At 41.8% G+C, this 23,346-nt stretch overlaps 1 protein-coding gene across 1 annotated transcript in view; it reads left to right on the plus strand.

Annotated features, from left to right (window-relative positions):
- Window positions 1-23,346, plus strand: part of CLVS2 (clavesin 2) — a 69,969-nt gene that overhangs the window by 6,683 nt on the left and 39,940 nt on the right. Inside the window, exon 2 of the mRNA XM_056856688.1 lies at window positions 1,612-1,786. Coding sequence (XP_056712666.1) covers window positions 1,612-1,786 — 175 coding nt within the window. The remainder of the gene's footprint in view (window positions 1-1,611; window positions 1,787-23,346) is intronic.

The following is a 23,346-nucleotide window of genomic DNA, read 5'->3' on the forward strand; positions in this document are numbered from 1 at the left end:
CACATAATTTCCATTGTACTTAATGTATATGTTTCCTCAGAGTGTACCTCACAATGGAGCATGTGTTGTAGTCAGTTAATGTTCCTTCACAGGCTTGTGACAGACTACTTCAGGTTTACGTTGATCTCCCCTACTGTGCTGCCAACGTGAATAACAATAATGATGAGGTGAAATGTTGGATACTGCAGGTCTAGAGTGAATTTGAGATGAGCTTTTATGCAAATAGTTCCCGGCTGTAGATATGTTTTTATGCAAATAGTTCTCTGCTTTAATGCAGAGGTTTTAATTGTGTTTCATTTGAGCTTTGATTCTGACACTTTAAAAACAAGAGCTTCCAATTTGCAAAACCTGCAATTTCAACTCTTCTTGGGGGTTAAAGCTTCCATCACCTCAGTATTGACCTCAAATATATCTGAGAGTGCTGTTTTAAATTTTTTGCACTTCTGCAAAAGGAAGCTTGCTCATTTAATGTTATATAAGCCTGGAAGACCACTATGTGAAAAAAATTCAGGCATCCCTCATCAGTTGCATATTGCCTACTTTTTTCAAATCCCTTTAATAGGGCCTTTTGGATGAACAGGGCTTTCTAATGGTCCATACTGCAATCCCACAAACGGTTAGGCTCCTGTAATCCCACTGATTTAAATATGCTTTAGGCAATTTAACTGTGTGTGAATTGTGTGAAATTGTGTGTGGGACTGTGGCCAATGTTGCTGCTATCTCTTGATAGGTAATGAACAATTTTGTGGTAGCTCAGTCATGGAGAGGTGTGGAAAAATTATGGAAATCTTAATCATTCTTCAAGAAAGAAATGGTTTGGTTTTGTTGTCAGCCAAATAGTACTATAGTGGCTCAGACATAGAATATCTTATTTGTGTTGACTAGCATAAAAGGCTGACTCGCGCAGTCACTGGCTATGTGGTCTTACTGTTTTGGAAATTGACATTAACACACTTTTGGAAGGGGTGAATCGCTCAACCATAATTGTCAGTGAAGCCCTCACATAACATATTCATCGTATGTGAACAAGCAAAAGCCATAAAACACACACACAAAAGCTGTGATGTGGGCAGAAATAGCAATGTCCTATGTAGAAACATTTGCGTAAAATTTAATCAGTTTCCCAGGTAGTAGCGATTTATAGTAATTCATTGTGCAATAACAAATACAGCCGGTGCCCATTCATATAATGACCACTTTATCATTGTCAAGGATGAGGTCATCTTCAGTCTGTCTGGTATGTCTTTTCAGTGTAGACACTATGCAGTCACTCCTCTTGTAAATATTTGTGTATGGGCCTGCAACATTTGGATCTGACCTGGTTCCCTGTTGTGGTAAAACCAATGTTACATAACTTATTACATCCACTTCTTTCAGGCTGCTTTCACACGCATTGGATAATGCACTTTCAATGCACTTTGGCAGTCATTTGCAACATTTCACACAGGAAAATCCACTTGCAAACAACTTCTAAAGTGTACTGAAAGTATATTATCCAGCTTGTGTGAAAGCAGCCACATTTGGATAGTTGACAGTGCAAGAACTTGTTTCTTCTAGTATCCAAACATTGTTGGTTAGGTTAACCCAATCCCTTCTCTTATATGTTTACAGATATACATTGGTGGATATTTTACGTGCCATACTTCTTTCATTAGAAGCCATGATTGAGGATCCAGAGCTTCAAGTGAATGGATTTGTTTTAATTATAGACTGGAGCAATTTCACTTTCAAGCAGGCTTCTAAACTGACACCAAGTATGCTTCGATTAGCCATAGAAGGTCTTCAGGTAAAATTATTTTAAAATATTTTTCATCTGACTCTCACTATTTTTTCTCCCTGAACAGCTGGCACTAATCTTCTGTTGGTTTTACTCTAAAAATCGGGCTATGTAGAGCATGCAAAGGAAAGGAATGTTGATTCAAAATGATATTCTGACATTTCTCCCTGTGTCATTTTCCCAATTTGTGATTGAACCAAGGAAGTGTCAGTACTTTGGGCTGTTTATCTTACATTGGAGAAACGGTAAACCTACCGTGTCCTTAGGCTGGTTGGTTGCCTCAGTCTATGAGTTTTTCATTATCATTGAGGGATTGGGGCAAAATCTTTCAAAAGGAGGCTGCATTGGGTTATAGAAGTTGACGTACGGGCTTTATGTAGAGTATGGTCCCTCCACTTAACGTCCCCTTTGTGCTGATATGAAGCAATATCTAATAAGAGATAATGGAATGATTTGGTGGTGGTTTGAAAGCTGAGTTTTATTTAAGGTCTTAGAGGAGTATATAAGGAAGGTGTAAGAGAGAAAAACACAAAAAAGGAGCTTTACAAAGCACTGAGAAGGCTTACAGTGCAATCCTAAACAGAGTTATACCCTAGGATTTGGGTATTTTGAAGAGGCATGTCTGTAGCAACCACAGTTCAGTGCCTCCCATCCCAAGAACCAGCACAAGCCCAAAAGAACCAAAGCAGAAGCCAGTAATCCCAGCAGAACCTCAAGCCAATGTGGCAAGTGGCCCAACAAAACTAGTATACCAGAGAATCCCAGTACAAAAAAAATCAAGCAAGGGGGGCACTTTTGCAAGCCCAACAGAACCAATGTCTATCAGAGAAGCCTAGCAGAACCCAGAGCCAAGGTGGCAGTGCAAGCCCATCAGAACCATGAAGTAAGTCATCCAGGAGACTTGGATAAGGATATATACAGCTGAATATCATCAGCATATTGATGAAAACCAACCCCAAAACTACCAATGATTTGTCCCGACTTGACTATTAATGGGAGCTATATAGAGCATGCATATTACTCCCATTCTGCAGATGCTCCATTGGCTGCCCATCTGTTCCTGGGCTCAGTTTAAGGTATTCACTATCACATACAAAGCCCTTCATGGCCTTGGCCCATCTATTTGCAGGAGCGCCTCTCTCCCTATGCTCTGCCACAACAACTTTGTTAAAGTCAGTAAGGGCTTCTGCTAGTGCCAACTTGCAGATGGGAAAATCAGCAATTGCCCGTACATGTGCTTTCTCCATTGTGGCTCCCGCCTTGAGGAATAACCTGCCTGAGGAGGTCAGGAAAGGTTTTCCACAAACTATACAAAAACTGAGCTATTCAAGAGGGCTTTTCTGCGCAGGTAATAGGATTGCACTGTACAACATGGTTTTACAAACTTACTTGGATAAATGATTAGAGACTGTGGCCTGTACTGTGGTGTTTCACTTATCGTAAGTAGGATCCTATTTATGTAATTTCTGTACCACTGAATGTGTCATGTGAGTACTTATGCTATGCTTCACTTTCTGGTGGTTGCAGACTTCTAAAATCCTAATGCATTGGTTAGTCAATGTCTCATTTTGTTGACTGTATTGACTCACTAGCTGTAATCTGCCAAATTCATTTATTTATTTAATTTATTTATTGTCCATCTGTAGGCAAAGTGGTGACACTAAATGTGAATTAAGTGAAATGAGCAGCCCTTTAAACTGGGAGATTCTAAGATTCCAGTAAATAATCATATGGTATCGGCTGCAGGTTGCATCATTCTATAGCAGAATTAATTTTGTAGTTCTTTCATATGTCAATTCCCCATTCACCATACTGCTCACATGGCTGAGTCTCTTGGAGCTATTGTATTTGCAGGCTTCTGTGATGTTTCTCATCTCTCGCTGTAGTACATTGTTGGTTGGATTAAGTCAGTTGGCTTGTGTGTAGTGTGGAGGAGAGAGGTTGTAGATACACCGATTTTGTGGTCAGTATGGGGTTTTGATCTTTACCAACGATTCTGTCTCAAGTCCATCATCTTTCACTGAAGCATGATGGATTAGTATCTATATAAATGAGTGAGTTTTTACGTGGTCACCACTGTGGGTATAGTGATATCTCTGGGCCAGTTTAGATGTTATTTTTACCATGGGAGTTGCTGTATTTATGATAAGTTCTACCTCACTGATAGAATGTGAAATAGAAGTTTCCTCTGCCATAGGGTTGCCAACCTCCAGTTGGGGCCTTGAGGTCTCCCAAAGTTACAACTGATTCATAGACAACAGAGATCAGTTCCCCTGGAGAGAATGGCTACTTTGGTGGGTGGGCTCTATGGCATTTTTCCCCACTGAAGTCTCTCCCTTACCTATACCCTGCCCTCCCCAGGCTCTACCTCAAATCTCCAGGAATTTCACATCCCTGAGTTGGTAACCTTGCCCTGGCAGCAACCGCCATGGACATGTCATGCATTATGACTCCTTCTGAAGTAGTGAATTCTGCTTCACAATATATTAGAGATATGGGAAACTCACCACAGAATAACAATCCCTTTGACTGGGTATATGTGAAATGGATAGGTGCTGGAAAGTATAGTAGTTTAACTCTTTCTGCTGTACTGTTTTCCCATTAGTCTAGTTCACAAGTTACAGTAGATGCAGGTACAATCCGTGTACAGTGTACTCTGTTTTTTATACAAACATTTCATGTGACATTCAATGCATGTACAGCTGAACATGTGATCGAAACCCCACATTTATCCAGGTTCTGGCCCCCTGTCTCATTTGTAAAGTGAACGCATGTTGGCTTTTTCTAACAAACAGAAGTACTGACATACAGGCAGGATGTACGTGCATTCACTGTAACATGAACAAGGCTATTGTAAATATAGCTTCAGGCAGAGATGTCAGGCTGAAAATATTCTGAGAAAACTAGCAAAATGAAAATCTTCCAGAAAAATTTCCAGAGCTTTATTTGCCTATGGAAAAATTTCCATTTCTAAGGATGCATATTGCTTCATGAAATTTAAAAATGAATGGACACTGTGACCAGTACAAGCTTGGTTGTTTCAAAGTTGTAATTTTAAAGTTGTCTTTGGGTGTGGTATTAACAGGATTGTGTTCTAATTTATTTTATAACTATTTTAAGTTTAGTTTATAATAACAACAACAAAATAGGGTTAAACATCCTTATAAAGTCAACGTATGTTCCAACACTTGGTCTATTATATATGAATGCTTTTTACAGAAATCATGCCATTTGTTGTATTCACGTAGCAGAACTTAATAATTGCAAATCATGCGGTAGTTTCGTGGGCATCGTTTACTTCGTGGTGCCCCCTTCTCCACATATTCTAGAAAAAGCAGCCATCTATGTAGAAAGTTCGTAGAGTAAGAGAAGTTATTTGTTACTTTGAGTTGTGAAGATATCTTGTCTAAAATTAAAAGGTTCCACACCTTCTCATACCACTGCCCAGTGGAAGGCACCTTAACTTTTTTCCAGTATGAGGCAATTGGAAATTTTGCTGCCAGTAGCAGTATCAAAATCAGTTCCCTTTTTTGGGTAGAGAGTTGTTGTATATCAATTTTTTTCTAGTTTGACAAGGCATCATGAGGGACTTTGTGTTGCATGATTAATTCTATCTCTTGCAAGATCTTGTCGCAAAATAAACTAACTTTTGGGCATGTCCACCAGCAGTCCAGAAAATTAGCTGGGTTGCCACAGCCTTTCCAGCATAGACCTGAGTGCCCTGGTATGCTATGATGAAGCCAAGAGGGTGTAAGATACCACTGGCTCATGGTGTTCTGATTTTTTTTTTAAGGTTTTACTTTTGAATCGATGTGGCTGATAACAGCGGCTTTCTACAATTAGCATGTGAACAGTGCTTTGCTTTGTTTTGTTTTCTCCTTACATTTAAACAATGTCAGGGAAGCCCGTGCCATATTGTCTTTACAGTTTTACAAGTATTATTCCAGTTACATAATTTCCGTATAAATCTTTTAATTAACAGGAACATACGATTTAAACCACACCTGGTTTGTTTGCTTTTCTCCTTTTCAAATATTTCCGTTCACGTATTTGTTGCTATTGGGACGTAAAAACATCTGGTACTTTTAAAAAAAGTATAAGTCAAAATAAACCAGTTTAATCAGTTCATCCTCTGTTTAGGACACAGAGGATTTTACAGAGAGTTTTTAAATTCTGATGTTTCCAGAAAATTTACATTGCTGAATTCAGAAAGTCAAGTATGCGAGGTTAGAGTCAGCAGAAGGTGAATTTTTAGGAGGCCCCCATCCAATAAACGGCCCTGTGATTCTGTGTTGTCACTGCCTTTGTGATAAGGCTGGCATCTGAATGTTTAATAGTAGTTAATGTGAGGGTTATTTTCCTCAGCCATTTACTGCTGATGATTAGAATGATGTATAGGCTAAAGTGCTTTTCTTGTATTGTTAAATCTTTTGCATCATGGTGTCTAAGTGCTTTATGTGGTATTTAATAAATGAAAAATTGTCTTCATTAAAGAAAATGCTTACCTGAAGGGAAACTTAAATTTTTTCTTGCTTACTATACAGGCTGGTTGGTTTGCTTTTAAACAAGGAAATGCATTCATTTCCTTACATTTTAAGTACTGAAATGCTTTTATGACTTCTATAAAGCACATCAACAACTGTCGATGTGATTTTTATGTGTTCTGATACCATAGTCAATTTTTGCAGGGTTTGCCAGAATTTTCTAAGAGTTCTGATCTAAGGTTATTTTCTCATGTTATAATTGTCCCCTTTCCCATTATATAATCATATGAGCTTTCATGAGTCACAACTCACTTCTTCAGATACTTCAGGTATCTGAAGGAGTGAGCTGTGACTCATGAAAGCTCATCCCCTACCAAAATTTTGTTGTTTTTAAGGTGGTACTGGTCTCTTGTTCAAATCTGAATAATGCTAAAGGAGTATTTAAAACTGCTTTAAGACAATGCTGAGAACATTTCGGAGAACAACTGTATAAGTGATCAGAAGCCTTTTTACATAGCATCTCTTCAGGGCTCCTTTTGGAGCAGAAATGGGTGTTGTTTGTAATACTGCTCTATTCTGCACATTATTGTCCATGCAGCCCCAAATGTTTGGGAGAGACAAATAGGGATGCCAAGTATCTCTCACTGAAGCTGCACTACTAATTAAGAGACACTGGCACAAAGGTAAAATCCTGCAATTCTTATTTCAGCTGCAGGCAAGAGCAGATACATCAGAAAGGAAGGAAAACTGTTGGGGATCCATATTCACAAAAACAAGCAAGGCAGTGCTGGTGGCTGAGGTGTTGTGGTGGTGTTCTTTGCCTGCCAAAGTGCTAGATGGGAGCTTTCCAGCTGCAGGTACTTGTAATGGCTATCAGAACCAGTGGCCACCAGACTTTGTGAGGCCTTGCAGAACCTCTTTAAAAGGTTGATGTGTGAACTGAGCAACAAAGCGTAGGCCACGTTGAGCTGAATGTGATTGAGCAGCTGTAGCCAAGTATCTGAAGTTTGTTGGAGAAGAAGGGTTTCCTATTTGGTAGGCGGCACAAAGCTGAATTCCCTGCTGCTCCCGGTGAAAGCTTGCATTAATCCACCACTTGTTCATTGATTGACCAAATGTGTTGTATGAACAGAATTAATCTTCTTCGTGAAGCAGGCTGGAATTGAGCAGACTGAAGGGGTGAAACATCAATCATGTTTGCAGCTCTGAAACCAAAAAGCCTGAGCAACATGGGAAACAAGGCAAAAGAGACAAAAACTGTATTGAACCAGCTTTTGTTAAAATTCTGGAAGGAAACTTTGGAATTATACAGAACTTTTCTTTAGAGGGGTGTTCGGAGCAAAAAACACAACCGCCCCCCCAAAAAAAAGATATGGTTACATGCACAAACCACAGTTAGGTTGTCTGAACCAAGGAGGTCACCATGACAACAAAGGATAAGAACACGTTTTAATTAGCTTACAGATATCCATCTTGGCTGACATGTAGCTTCTTGTAGATGAAATGGAAGGGGGAAATTAGCAAGACGGTTAAAAATCTGCTGTGGAAGCTGGGCTGAGAGACACAGCAGGAGCTTAGAGAAAGTTGTTGCTGAGTCAGGAAGGGCTGGTGTGGCTGAAGTGAATTGCTCTGCTGTTGGCTGTTGAAGGGTGGGGCTGAGAGTATTTAGGAAGGCTCCTCTCGCCAGAGGCGTGGCTGTGGCAGCTCGGCTGAGAGACACAGCAGGAGCTTAGAGAAAGGTCAGTACAAGTTTTTTATATCTGCACATTTTATATCTGTTGAGTGTTTTGTTTTTTGCTTCTCAAGCAGGGAGTCTTGAGAGGCAGTTTGTCAGGGGCGCTATCGGGGAAGTGCAAGAAAAGTCACTGAACAACTTCAGGAATGGATCACTGCAGTGTGGCTAGTGAGGGAGCTGAGGCAGTAACATGCAAGGTCTGCAGCATATTCTTACCTGCAGCATATTCTTACCTGAGGGTAACAATAATTACACTTGCAGCAAGAGTAAGTTGGTAGCCCTGGAGGAGGAGGAGATACAGGGACATGAGGCACACTTGTCCACGCTCCATTTCATAAAGGAGGAGGAGGAGTTCATGGGCAGAACTCATTTAGCATTATTTAGGGGGCAACAGGAGGAGGAGAGTAAGGAATCTCAACAAATAGAGGCACAAACAACACAGGAGGAGGGTGCATGGAAGAATGTGACCCATAGGAGTCATTCTGATCAGGAGTCATTCTGATCAGGAGTCATTCTGATCCTCTGTTGCTCAGCAATCGGTTCCAGGATCTCCCCATAGATACTGATTATGGACCACAGGAACAAGGGCTACCCTTCCCCCAAAAAAATGCTTGAAAGAAATTTCTCAGGCTCCTGTGAATGAGAGGACTCGATCTTCTGCTCCCCAATTTAGGAAGAGGTGCGTTCTGGTAATTGTGGATTCCCTTCTGAGAGGGGTAGAGTCTAAAGTGTGCCAACTGGACTTGTCATCTCAAGACGTCTGCTGTCTACCAGGTGCACACATTCAGGATGTGACAGAAAGGGTAGGAAGACTCATCAAGCCCACAGATTATTACCCTTTCTTGCTCATTCATGTGGGAACAAATGATATTGCCCGACACAGCCCAGAACGTATTAAAAAAGACTATGCGGCTCTGGGTAAGAAGGTGAAGGACCTTAGGGAGCAGGTTGTTTTTTCGTCAGTTCTTCCTGTCAAAGGTCATGACTTAGTAAGGGAAAGAAGAATACTACAAATTAATGACTGGCTGCATAGATGGTGTCGTCAAGAAAGGTTTGGATTTTGGGACCATGACTTACACTTTTGAGATGAAGCTCTTCTATCGAGAGGATGGTTTGCACCTCATGAGGGTAGGAAAAAGTGTGTTTGGTGAGACCCTTGCCAACCTGATAAGGAGGGCTTTAAACTAAAACCTATGGGGGAGCGGGAAAAGAACTTAAAGCCTAGCATGATGAGAACATTTGTGGGGACTGCCATGTATGCGAGGAAACATAAACTTGTGGGTAAGTTCAGAAATGAAAACCTCAGGGCACATAAAGCATGGATTCCGATGTCTGTATACTAATGTGCAGACTATGGGAAACAAGCAGGAAGAACTCGAAGCTGTAATACAGGAAGAGGATTTTGACCTAGTTGGCATTACTTAAACTTGGTGGGATATCACTCATGATTGGAATGTTAAGATTGAAGATTCTAAACAACTTGTTTAAAAGGGATAGACAGATAAGGAAGGGGGAGGAGTAGCACTATGTCAAAGATATGTACACTTGTGAAGAAGTACATGAATCTGAGAATGGTAGTTCAGTTGAGTCTATGGGTAAAAATAAAAGGAGTAAGAAATAATTGTGATATTATGGCGGGGGGCTCTTATCGACCACCATGCCAGGCAGAGGACTTGGATGAGACACTCTTAGACCAGATTACAAAGTTCTCTAAGAGACGGGACACGGTGGTCATGGGAGATTTTAGTTACCCAGATATCTGTTGGAAGTCCAACTCTGCTAAAAAGGCAAGATCCAATAAATTCTTGACTTGTCTTGCTGACAACTTCCTATTCCAGAAGGTGGACAGGAAAACAAGGGGATCTGCTATCTTAGATTTGATTTCCACCAACAGGGAAGAACTGGTTGATGAGGTTAAAGTAGTAGGCACCCTGGGTGGTAGTGACCATGTAATCTTGGAATTTACAATCTTGGGGAAAGGAAAAACTGTACATAGACATATAGGTTGGACTTTAGGAGAGCAAATTTTAACAAGCTTAAACTTATGCTGGGTAGAATCCCATGGTCAGAAATACTTAAGGAGAAGAGAGTTCAAGAAGGGTGGGAGTTTTTTAAAAATGAAATACTTGAAGGCACAATCACAAACCATTCCTATGAGAAGGAAAAATGGGAGGAGCCTAAAGAGGGCAGGGTGGCTCCATAAACAGTTTTTTTTAAAGAGTTGAGAAATAAAAAAGACTTATTTAGGAAGTGGAAGGAGGGCCTTATAACCAAAGAGGAATATGAACAAATAACTAGTACTTGTAGGGAGTGTTAGGAAAGTATGAGCTTAAGCTAGCAAGAGATGCTAAACACAACAAAAAAGGGTTCTTTTCCTATGTACAGAGTAAGAATAAGGACAAGATAAGCCCATTGCAGGGACCGGAAAGTGAAATTGTAACAGGAGATGAAAAGAAGGCAGGACTCCTCAATTCCTACTTTTCCTCAGACTTTTCTTGTGAGGGAAACGGTGCTCAACATGGCATAAAAAGAACACATGATGAGGGAAGGGATTTGCAGCCTAGGGTTGGCATTGGAGTAGTGCACAAATACCTAGTTTCTTAAAATGAAACAAAGTCCTCAGGGCCAGATGAATTGCATCCAAAGGTACTCAAAGAACTTGCAGATGTAATTTCTGAACCTCTGTCCATTATTTTTGAGAAGTCTTGGAGAACAGGTTTTGAACAAATCATCAAATAGTCAGTCTTTGAGCATTAAGAAAGGATGGATTTGATCACTAAGAGCCAGCATGGGTTTATCAAGAACAAGTCATGTCAGACTAATCTTATCTCCTTTTTTGAGAAAGTTACTACCTTGCTGGATCAGGGAAATGCTGTAGACATAGTTTATCTTGATTTCAGTAAGGCTTTTGATAAGGTTCCACATAGTATTCTAGTTGAGAAATTGGGAAAATGTGGTTTAGATCCTATTATGGTTAGGTGGATCTGTACCTAATTGACAGATCACACCCAAAGAGTTCTTGTTAATGGTTCCTCATCCACTTGGAGAGAAGACTAGTGGAGTGCCTCAGGGATCTGTCCTTGGCCCTGTGTTGTTCAACATCTTTATAAATGATTTGGATGAAGGAATAGAGGGGATGCTTATTAAATTTGCAGATGATATTAAATTGGGATGGGTAGCAAATACAGTAGAAGACAGAGCCAGGATACAGGATGATCTTGACAGGATGGAGAATTGGGCTAAAACTAATAAAATGCATTTCAGCAGAGATAAATGTAAAGTTCTGCATTTAGGTAGGAAAAATCAAATGCATAATCATAGGATGGGGGAGACTTGTTTGAGCAGTACTGTGTGTGAAAAGGTTCTTGGGGTCTTAGACCAAACACTGAACATGAGTCAACAGTGTGATGCAATAGCTAAAAAGGCAAATGCGATCTTGGGCTGCATCAACAGAAGTATAATTCCAGATCATGGGAAGTGATGGTATCACTTTACTCTGCTCTGGTTAGACCTCACCTAGAGTATTGTGTTCAGTTTTGGGCACCGCAATTTAAAAAAGCAGCTGGGTATGTTTAGCCTGAAGAGGAGAAGACTGAGAGGTGATATGACCATCTTCAAGTACTTGAAGGGCTGTCATATAGAGGAGGGCGCTGAGTTGTTTTCTGTTGCCCCAGAAAATTGGACCAGAACCAGTGGGTTGAAATTAAATCAAAAGAGTTTCTGTCTAGACATTAGGAAGAATTTTCTAACAGAGCAGTTCCTTAGTGGAACAGGCTTCCTCGGGAGGTGGTAAGCTCTCCTTCCCTGAAGGTTTTTAAGAAGTTAGATGGCTATCTGTCAGCAATGCTTATTCTATTACCTTAAGCAGATGATGAATGGGAGAGCATCTTGGCAATCTTCTGGGCATGGAGTAGGGGTCACTGGGGGTGGGTGGGGGGAGGTAGTTGTGAATTTCCTGCATTTTTCAGGGGGTTGGACTAGATGACCCTGCTGGTCCCTTCCAACTCTATGATTCTATCTGTACCCCTGGTTCAGCAGTCAGTTTGAAAAGGGAATGGAGTATGGTGAGGCACTCTTGCTAACTTCCTGCAGTGCACTGCCATTAAGTCTCCTTGGGACAACCACATCCTATTTGACAGCCTTCTTTTTTCTGGATATCCAGCTGATACCCCTTGGGCAGGTGGATTTGGTCTTTAATTGCTGATTAATTGTGAGAGGTATGCTTTTGTCTCCAACATCAATATGAAATGAGTCAAGATTACAGGATCCATTAGAAACACCCATAAATGGTTTCCTAAGGCTGAGCTTCTTTTGTACTCAGTTGCTGTCAGGGTGCTATGGAGCCAGCTGAGTAGAGTCAGTATGGGACAGAGTTCTCAGTTGGTGGCTGAGATGCAGTGGGACACTGGGGAGCAGTGTCAGTGGTGTGATATCATTTCTGGGGTGGGCCTGTAAGTGACATGATGCTCTAGGATTCAGCAGAAACTCTGTGGTTTTACCATAGTGTTCCTGAAGAATCCTAGAGTGTCATGTCAGTGGTGATTTTTGGCTTATTTCCCCCCTGCTGTCCTCTGAGCAGCAGTGTGGGACAAGGGCTGCCACTGGGTGATCTCCCAACATAGCAGGATACCTGGCAGCCCTAGTCTGAGAGTTTATCTGCTATGTCCCTTCCCACATAAGATTGGCCATAATAAAGTGAACTTTCAAGCAAAAGTGTATAAGAACAGTGCTCAAAGTAAAAAATCAGACGTTTTTAAAAAGAAATTAGTCATCTTAATCATAAAATTTTACTTAATAGGACTGTTTTTTTATTATTATTCTGAGCACATCAACTTTTAATACTAGCACTCTGTGCTGTTATTAGCATTCTTTTGATGACTTTGCACCTGAACTGTATCCATTATAGAGAAAATCATGCATTTAAATTACTTTTTGTTGACTTGAGAAAGAGCTGTAAAATATGAACATAGAATTACTAATCTGATATCTGTGCATTTCTACTGCTGAAGCTAAGCATGTCTGAGCCCAAGCACTTGTGTGAGAGCCTTTCTGGGCTGCTCTGGGCTGCTTGGGAGAAGAGTTGGTCACATAAATGTACTGCTACATTGCACACCATTCTGGGTGGCCCACTGACTCTTGGGACTGCATTTTGGGAACTACAAAGGATTGTAGTGGGAAGGGGAGCTGGAACATTCTAGTACAACAAGCAGTTTTTTGGATCCAATTGTTGGATCATTAATGTAGTGGGGATAAATATTGGCTCGTATACACACTCGTGTTTCAGCCAGCACAAGTATTTTCTGGGTGTGTTATTCCCTTGCCTCTCTCTCCCATGGCAACGAAAAATGCCTCCCAAAATCCTGTTCCTAGCAGTTTTCTGTTGTGTTCCACTGGTGGAAATCCTTGTGCCCACCAAAATGCTAGTCTTGACCTAATCCAAAGTCTCATCATAACGGGGAGATAAATGGTTAGCCTGCCAATTCACAAATTTGCCTGAAGAATTACATTATTTCCTGTGATTTTTGTTTTTGTGGCCATTAGAATATTTGCATTGTGCTCCCAGGAAAGATGTTTTGGTATTTGTTGGCCATTGTATTATGATTCCAAACAGTTTCCATTCTTTCAGACAATCTAGTCATCAGTGTGGCTATGGTTCTTCTTCAAAACAATTAATGTAACTTCATTTACATCGTTAGCAGTGACATGAGATCTGAAATCTCTGGACTCTGGACATAGCAATAGAAAAGTTCTTTTTTTAATTCTTTAAATAACACAATACAGATTAACATTTGCAACAGTAAAACTCTGATAGCAAGTACTCTTGCTGGACATCACATCAGCCAGAACCTGTGTAGTATAGAGCAGGCTATAGTCCCTCTACTTAGAAACCATTTATTCTACAAGTGTATTCCATTTTTGTACTGTGTATCATGACTAGCTGAGAAAGACTTATTAAGAACAGCATAGATTGTGTGTCTGTTATAAAACCCTCACAGTGGAAGGGTCTCTAGGGACAGAATTACACCTCATTCAGTAGACAATGGCAGGAGGTACTTCCTCTACTGAAGCCTTATGGTCACTTTAGCTGTCTTGATTAACATTCCTTGCTCAAAGGAGAAAGGGAAGCATGGAGGTTTGTAGATTCTACAGCTTCTCACAATCATCTTCATGATGACTTGCGATTAGGGCTGGAATGCATAAATCTGACAAGCAGCAGGCACCGCTCTGGGACAGGATGTGGCACTGGTCCCACCTACCCTGAGGGGGGCTTTCCTACATAAGCTCTGTAGAGATAATTCAGTAATATCAACAAGTAGTTCTTTAGGTAGGGGTGCCAACCTCTAGGTATTTCCCAACCCGGAACCCGCAACCCTATCTTGAGGACTGATGCCTCCACTGGTGCATGTACAGTCGTCGTTGGTCCTCCTTTTGTGACCTCAGTGAAGTCTCATGAAATCCATCTGATTCTGGATCAGAGCCTAATGTGATAAAACACTATTTACTACATTTCTGTTTGGACACCCCTTGATGTCACTGCTCCAACTATGCCATAGAGTGGGTATAGTCTCCATTACAGACTCTGAATTTTGAGCCCTCAGCAGCATCACTGATAGTTCAAAGTACACAAAATTATTTAAACTATTGTTTAAAATTACATTCAGGCTATGTGTATAAAGTATATATAGAATATAAATGAATTTCATGTTTAGACTTGGGTCCCATCCCCAAGGTATCTCATTATGTATATGTGGAAAGATCTGAAATATGGACCACTTTTGGACCCAAGGAGTCTGGATAAGGGATACTCAACCTGTATTGGAACTTGTTTGTTGACATGGAGCAGTGCTTATTTTTCAAGTAGTGTAAATGCCTAAATCATGTAGAATACCATCCACAGGACCAATGAAGACTAGAGTCTGAGAGTAGCTCCAGATCCTCTCTGTACTGCTTATACAGGGCAATCCCCATTGTGTTATGCTCCAAACGAGGTCTTGCATGGTTCCCTTGACTTTCATTGGGACTAGAGAAAGATACATCTATGTATGTGTTATTAATGCCCTTGAAAACTGAACACCCGGTGTTTCATTTTCCTTTTTATGTTATTATATCTAATTGGCCATCACGCATCACTGAGCATTTCCAAGTAAGCCCATTAATTAATTAAACTAAAATTACTTAATAGGAAACCTTTTAAGAACATACAGCTCTTCCGTGCTTGAATATATTGAGATTTTAATTAATGTTTCTATAATTTCTCACACATACAAAAAGCTCCGAATGTCTTGGTATTTTCTGTTCTCACTACTGAGTCATGTCCAAGAATGCCTAGATCACTCTCCCTTTCTAGTCCTGTACAGATCATCTCCAGTGGCCTGTCTGCTATGACTACTACAAGCTTCCTTCAGTTCCTGGGATCAGTAGTGTCTTCACCCCATTTCTTTAATCATTTTCCCTTTCTTTCAGAAAAACAAAGTATCTGTTACGTCTCCATGATTTAACACTCTTCCCTAGTTTATCTTCAGAAGTGTATCCATTTAGAAGTTCTATAGTCTTACTGTCAAGACTTCATTTCCCATGAAGCTGTGGAAGAAAGGAGAAAAAGATGAAACGAGATGTAGTAAAGAGGAGAACAAGGTTGCAACACAAAGACGGTGTAGTAAACCAGACTCAGAATATTTGAAATTTTTCCAGATTTGTTCTCCTTGAAAGGGAGAAAACTCTTAAACAGTTCTCATTAACTCTGTGGTTTTATGGAATCACAAAGATACTGCAAACAACTATAACTGAATATTTAGGCAATCTCTAGGGTGAGTGGGGGGAAATGATGCAGTGGTGCAGATTATTTTCTATGAGGAAGAGGAGAAGAGTTGTTCTGGAAGGGATGGTTTTTTAAGTAGTGGAGGAAAGCAAGGCAAGGGGGTTCATTTAAGAGGGCTCTGACGAATGATAGCCATGTTTTATAGTGAGGGATTGTTTTCTTTTTGGAGTGTGAAGTGCATGATGTCTTTTGGTTTGTCTGTTGTATTATTGGTAGACTGTGCATTCACTCTGCAAGCTGCTTTTGGCCTCTTTTTAGGGGAAAATGCAAGGTATAAATATTTAAAGTTTATAGGTGTATTTTGGTGGGAGTGTTTCTATAATACCCCAGCATTTGACATGGACAGGGAGAAATAAAGGCACCTGCTATTTCATGTCAGTTGGGGGAGTAAATATTAGGATTAAAGATACAGAGTTCCAAGAGGCTTTATTTTTTCTTTCTGGCTGTGTGGAATATAGCTCTATTCACACCGTAAGCAGAATTATTGAGTGGTGTTGTTTTGCTGACCCAGGACTAAGTGCGGGGATGAAACAGAATATCAGGCAACAAACCACATGCAATCATTGTTAAAAAAAAACATTTATTAAGAAGAAATATTTAATGGACAAAAGGGCCACAGCTACATTGGCAACAGCAATGATGCTTTGGCGTAGCATGAGTGCTGGATGGCAGGCGAAGTCCTACCCTAATGCGGACAGTAGAGCCATTCCTACCCCCAGTGGGCCCACTGAGAGTAGCAGGGATGGCAGAATTGGGAACTCACCTGGGCTTAAGCCACTTGGTGTTCCCTCGCCACTTTTGAGAAGCTGACCAACTGCCCCCGAGCTGAGCATGTTCCCCACCAAGCCTCTCCTCAAAATCCCTTTGTGGGATACTCCACAGGAGGGAAAGGGGCACGCAGGCTCACCCACTCTGAAAGGCTACGGTATAGGCGCCTCATATGGGGACCAGCAAATTCCCCCAAGGCCTTCAATCAGCCAAGTTAGAATCTCCAGGCTGACTGGCCTGTGCTGATCCGGTGCCGGGGGGTGGGGGGGAGACGATGCCAACCATCCACTGCCCTCTGGGCTGCAAATGTTGTACATGGATCGTCATAACCCTCGGCCTTACTAAAGAAGGAAACTGCTGCTGTGTGCACCCTTATAGTTCTGGTGGAGAACCCCAGTTCCCTGAGATGAGCCAAATAACATAGAACCATTTGGCCTGGAACCGGCCATGAGGTGGGACCCCCAAGAGACCCTGAAAAACCCAAGAAGCGCCCTGTTGCTGCAATGTGTGATCGAAGTGTCGATGTAGACACAGAGCCATAAACCCCTTCTATTATGGCCCGTCTCCAAGGCTCCATAACTCTGCAGGAAACGCCACCAGAAAGATGTCTGCTTCTGGTGCCAGGTTTCGAAATCTTTCGTGCTGCATGAGAGACAGAGCATCAGCTAAGGTTTTATTGACACCAGGCACGTGGCGAGCCACAAACATAATGTTCGTTGATAAGCATATCAAGACAAAATGCCACACCAGTTGCATAACACGGTCCGATCTGGAAGACTGTTTATTAATCACACGGACCACCACTTGGTTGTCACACCAAAAACAAACTCTGCCATTACGGAAATGCCACTGCCATATGGTGACTGCTACCACCAACGGGAATAGCTTGAGAAAAGTGAGGTCCTTGAGAATCCCTGTGCCATTCCAGTGGCAAGGCCATGTCTGCGCGCACCAATGACCATTGAAGTATAAACCAAAGCCCACACCCCCTGCTGCATCTGACTGGACCTGTAAGGCCTGGCCCACGTCCATGTCATCTTGCCACAGGGAAACCCCATTGTAACCCTCCAGAAAGGTGAGCCAAGTCTTCATATCTTCCTTCAGGCCTGCCGTCAAGCATATCCTGTGGTGAGGTGCCCTGGCCCCAGCAGTTGACCTAGCCAGCCGGGTGCAAAATGCTCTACCTGGTGATATAACCCTGCAGGCGAAATTCAGGTAACCTACAACCGACTGCATTTCACGCAGTATACATTTTTTCTTTTGCAGAAAGAGAGACGATAGGGCTTGCATCATGCGCAGCTTGTCCTCCGGTAAATGTGAAGAACCTGCAATAGAATCTATTTCGATGCCCAAATAAACAAGCCTGGTAGTAGTGCCCTCCATCTTTTCGTGGGCCAACGGGACCCTGACGTCTTCCGCCAATGCTGTGAAAGAAGCTGTGATCACAAACCAGGGAGCCAGCTGGTCCCACAAACAAAAAATCATCAAGATAATGCGTGATATGGGGCAGGCCAGTTCTATCCTTAACCGGCCATTCTAAGAATGAACTAAAAGTTTCCAATGCTGCGCATGCAACAGAGCAGCCCATGGGCATGGCTTTGTCCACATACCATGCCCCTTGGAAATGGAAACCCAATAAACAAAAATAATCCGGGTGGACTGGCAGTAAACGGAAGGCAGACTGCACGTCACATTTTGCCATCCTGGCCCCCGGCCCATAGGATTGCACTATACCGATGGCATAGTCGAATGACGCATATTTTACTGAACAAAATTCTGGGGGGATGGCATCATTCACAGATGTACCCCTGGGGTACGAAAGGTGGTGAATGAGCTGGAATTCCCCAGCCGCTTTCTTCGGTACGACGCCCAGAGGGGAGACTCTTAGATTAGACAAAGGAGGGGAGCTAAATGGGCCTGCCACCCATCCTGCTGCGTATTCCTTCGCTATTTTGGTGGCAACGACCTCCGGGAGTTCACTGGCTGATTTTAAATTGCCAGAAGCCATGGGTACCCTCGGGCCAAAAAATGGGATTCGAAAACCATTAGCAAAACCTTTCCATATGTAACTAGCCGCCTCCTTGTCGGGGTACCAGGCCAGATTGGGGGCCAGTGCTTCCAACCTGACTGGAGAGTTGGCCAATTCCACCAGGGAAGAGGCTTCACTTCCTGCCTTGGCCACTGTTTGCAGGGCCCCCATCTTTCCAGGTATTCGAAGAGGAGGGCCTACTCCCCCGAAAGGGCTGCTGACAGGTGCTGGGTCAAGAACAGGAGGACCTTCTTCTGCCCGATCCGATCCTCCACAATTCCGGCAGTGACTGACCTCCGATGCTGCCAAAGCCCCAGTTTTATGCAGGGCGGGCTGACCCAAGCAAAAACCTCACTCTTTCCGTCTGCCCTGCAACCCCGCCCCCAGGCTCCTGATAGGTTCAAATTTGTACCTTTCTCAGGAGCCGATTGGCTGGTCGGCAAGAGCCCCGTGCACCCGACAGATCGGGAAACCAGCCCGATCGTTTCACCGCGCAGCTGTTGCCGCATCCACCAGAAGCCTCCCAGCCTTCTCTGTCTCCTCCCCCAGCCCATGCAGCAAAAGGGGGATTCCTGGTAAGTCGGGAATCATTGCTTATTGTTAGACTGGAGAGACAAGTTTTCAAATCCCCACTTTGCCATGAAGTTCAGTGAGTGACCTTGGGTTATTCACTGGCTCAGCCTAACCTACTTCACAAGGTTGTTGTAAGGATAAAATAGAGGAGGGAAGAATCACATATACCACTACAAGTTCCTTGGATTAAAAAAAAATTCTAAAATGACAACAGAATGTGTTGGGAATTTTTTTTATATTTTATGCCTATTAACTGGAAAAATAGACTATGCCTTATACTGGTTCTCTAGTGTAGCCCTTGGTTCTTTTTACTTACTGGATTTTTTATGTACTGAAGTAAATTATTTTGGAAAGGGTTGCACATCCTTGTTTTTGTCAAAATAATACCCCATCCTCAGGCGCAGACATCTCTGAATTCCCTTTTCTTTCCAGATCTGTTGAATGGAAATGGGAGTAATCAGTACTCTTGTCTATGAACAATTAATTACACTGGATGTCTACTGTAATGACATGAGAAGAATCACATTGATGGCATTAAAATATATTATTAAAGCCAAGCTAATTAACAGTTCTGGTTTCAGGTAATGGTAAACTACAGTGAAAATTATGACAGATTAATGGGAGAAATATTGTTAGCTATCCATGTAGTTTTCTATTCTCGTGGGTCCCAAGGTGATCCCCAAATAACTTGACATTTACCATAGTAAGCCTTGATCAGTTAGGATGCAAACATTTCTTAAATTGTGGTATAAGGGAATAAACACAGATCTTAGATGCAGTGGCGGATCTACATTTTTGGGGCCCTGAAGCTTGAACTGTTATGGGGGCCCTTTCGCAACCAGCAACAATAGGGCAACATCCAACAAGGCCCTGGCCCCAGCCTGATGGAATGTTCTTCCAAGTAACATCAGGGCCCTATGTAGGGATGCCAACCTCCAGGTAGTAGCTGGAGATCTCCTGCTATTACAACTGATCTCCAGCCGTTCACCTGGAGAAAATGGCCACTTTGGCAATTGGACTCTATGGCACGGAAGTCCCTCCCCAAACCCCGCCCTCCTCAGGCTGCACCCCAAAAACCTCCCGCCGATAGCAAAGAGGGACCTGGCAACCCTAGCCCTATGGGACCTTCAGAAGTTCTGCAGGGCCTGTAAAACAGAGCTATTCCACCAGGCCTACAATTGAGGGCAACCACAGGTTGTCATTGTTACTGGCCTCCCTCTCCTCTCCCTCAGGGCTTCTGATATGAGGATTTGGCTGCTTGGCCCAGGCCCCCAATAGCCCTATAATTATATGAGTACCATCTTGTTATTTATTCTTTTATTGATTACTTACGAATTTTAGATATATATGTTTCTATCATGATTGTTGTTACCTGCTGTCAGGTAAGAGAGAGGAATGGGGATCTTCAGTAGCTGCCACCACTCTGGTGTGAGCCTAACTCAAGAAGGCCCAGAGCACCCTGCCTGCCCCTGGCTGCTGCTTCTCCCAACAGGGTATACTTTCTAGGTGACCAAATGAGGCATGAGGACCCAGGGCAGAGTAACAAACAGTTTATTAAAAGGTTAATAATAATAACTCAAGCCACAATAGGACGACAAAACCAGTAAAGGCAGGCAATCAAACAAATAAAAACCGACTTCCTGTGAAGATGCCGACCCAGCGCCATGTCTTCTGAGTTCGCTCGGAAGAACCGAGAGGTGTTTTAAATCGGGGCTCCCTTCAAAAGCCCCGTCTCCGATCCTAAACGGGGGATTGGAATGCAGGTAACTTCCTGCTGCCGAGAATAGCGGTTTTGACTCCCAACCTCCCCCCTCCTGCAGAGGGGGAGAGATGGTTTGAGTCCCGCCGGCTGAGGAGGATTTCATCGCCATAAAACGCCTCGAGGAACAGAAGCTGTGGTCCCCTTCACATTACACCAATAAATTTTACAAGCAAATGAAAGAGAAACCCCGTCTTTCAAGCTCCATGTAAGTTACTAAAATTCCTTTTGCTTACTACCAAGGATTTGAACAACTGGAACTGTTTAAAATCCAACTAAGACTTTATACCCCACCACCCAGACTTTTAAATGAACATCCTGCTAAAAAGTCTGTTTAAAACAATACAAATTGAATTAGCAGGCAAACAAAAACAACCTGGAAGATTTGAGTGGCATCGATAGCTTCCAATCGACAGCTGCAGTGTGAAGGGGAGGAGGAATATTTTTAGCTTTCGTTTTCCCCGTCTGGAAGAGTCCTCCAGGAAGAGACTTCTCTAGGACTTGGAAATCAAAGAGGAGGGCCGTGCCGGTGTGCCTCGCTCTGTGCAACATCAAAATACATCCTACTCCCTGTATCAGAGTGAGAGTCACGGAAGGCTTATATCCTTGCATCTTCCAGTTCTGCCTAGAAACAGCACTAAAGCTAACAGATTCTTTCTACAACTTTACTGAATCGGTCTGCCTGCTTACATTTATCTCTGGTCAGGGAAAAGGAGAAAGCCACAGACAATCATGGAAATAAACTATCAGAAGATACAGGAAATGCTGGCTGAGCAAAATGAATTGATAAATGGACTAGTTAAGAAAAAGTTTGAACAGGTCTCCAAGCAACAAGAGCAATCAGTTGCACAAATGACTTTAATCATTACTCAACAGTTTGCTGATGTTATAAATGAGATTAAGGAAATAAAAACCCAAGTTTCACAAATGAAAGAGAGTATGAATAAGATGCAACTTTCAATTAACAACAACACGGATGATGTCAACAGGCTTAAGAAAGACATGAATTCCCAGGCACAACTAATTGATGCTATACAACTTCAGGAACAGCAAATAAAAGATCAACTTGCTATTTTGGATTTACAGCAAAGAGAATATAATCTATGCATACGCAATTATCCGGAACGACTGGGGGCTACCAGAGATGACATCATTAAATCACTGGCTGAAATATTCCATCTAAATGCACAAGAATTGAATGCAGCAATAAATAAGATATATAGAATTCCTTTATCAACACGGGTACAAGCAAAAGCCAGAGAAATTTTGATCTCTTTCTTTGACATCAGGATGAAAAATATTATCATAAAATTTCAACTGGAGAATCAACTGAGATTTGATAATATACCACTGATAATTCTCAAAGATATTCCACGTCACTTGATGGAAAAGAGAGCTGTATACAAAGATTTTACTGAATTACTCAGAAACAAAGGAATAAAATATACCTGGTTGCTACCACAAGGTCTTACCTTTACCTATAAACAAACTAAACATGCTATCAACTCATTGGCAGACGTGGAAATTTTTTTGACAAGAAACAGTGAGCTATCAACTCATGTTCTTGGAAAACAGGAGGAAGATTTTATAGCTCACGAAACACAGAGCATTGACTGTTCCAGAAAGGAGACTACCTCGAGCAAAAAAGTGATGGGCGATAGAAACTCCCGACAGAAGAAAAAGAATAAGAAGAAGGGCTGAGAAAGCAGGAAGAACACTAATTTGATTTTCAACATGGGAAAGGTGGGGGGTAGAGGGAAAATACTATAATCATTATCTTTGTACAAGATTGTATATCTTTTTTTTAATCCTCTTTTTTCGCTTTTCTTTTTAGATTAACACATGTATTTTGATGAATATATGAGGGAAGTGAGATTTCTCTTATTTTTCTTTTATTCTTTCTTCTCCTTTTCTTTTTTTTTTCTTCTCTTTTTCTCTCCTTGGTATAAATAATATTGAATATATTGGATAAGGGGAAAGTACAATATGAAATAGGGTGACTTATAAATGAATTAGAATGCATGGATGCAAAGGAGATTTTATATATTTTAGAGGGAGGAAGACAGTGGGGAAGTCAATTATTTTTGATTGTATTTTGAAGACATACATCTAATAATTCCATGAATTTGTAATGGTTATTTTTATTGATATAGAGGGTGTATGTCTAAATGTAATGTTGGTTATTATTGAAAAAATAATAAAAATATATTTAAAAAAAAAACAAATAAAAACCCAAACACATCTATCTTTACTGTCCCTAGCCATCTCCTGGCACTAGGCCTCAAGCTAACTCACCCTTTCCTGGAGGAGGGATCCCTCCGTTTGCAGCAGCCTTTCCCCAGTCCTGCTCCCTAGGAGTGAACCACCCTCCCCTTTCAGGCAAGGCCTTTTATTCCTTCTTC

This window comes from Euleptes europaea, chromosome 10 (assembly GCF_029931775.1).
Source record: "Euleptes europaea isolate rEulEur1 chromosome 10, rEulEur1.hap1, whole genome shotgun sequence".
NCBI classification, from domain to species: Eukaryota; Metazoa; Chordata; class Lepidosauria; order Squamata; family Sphaerodactylidae; genus Euleptes; species Euleptes europaea.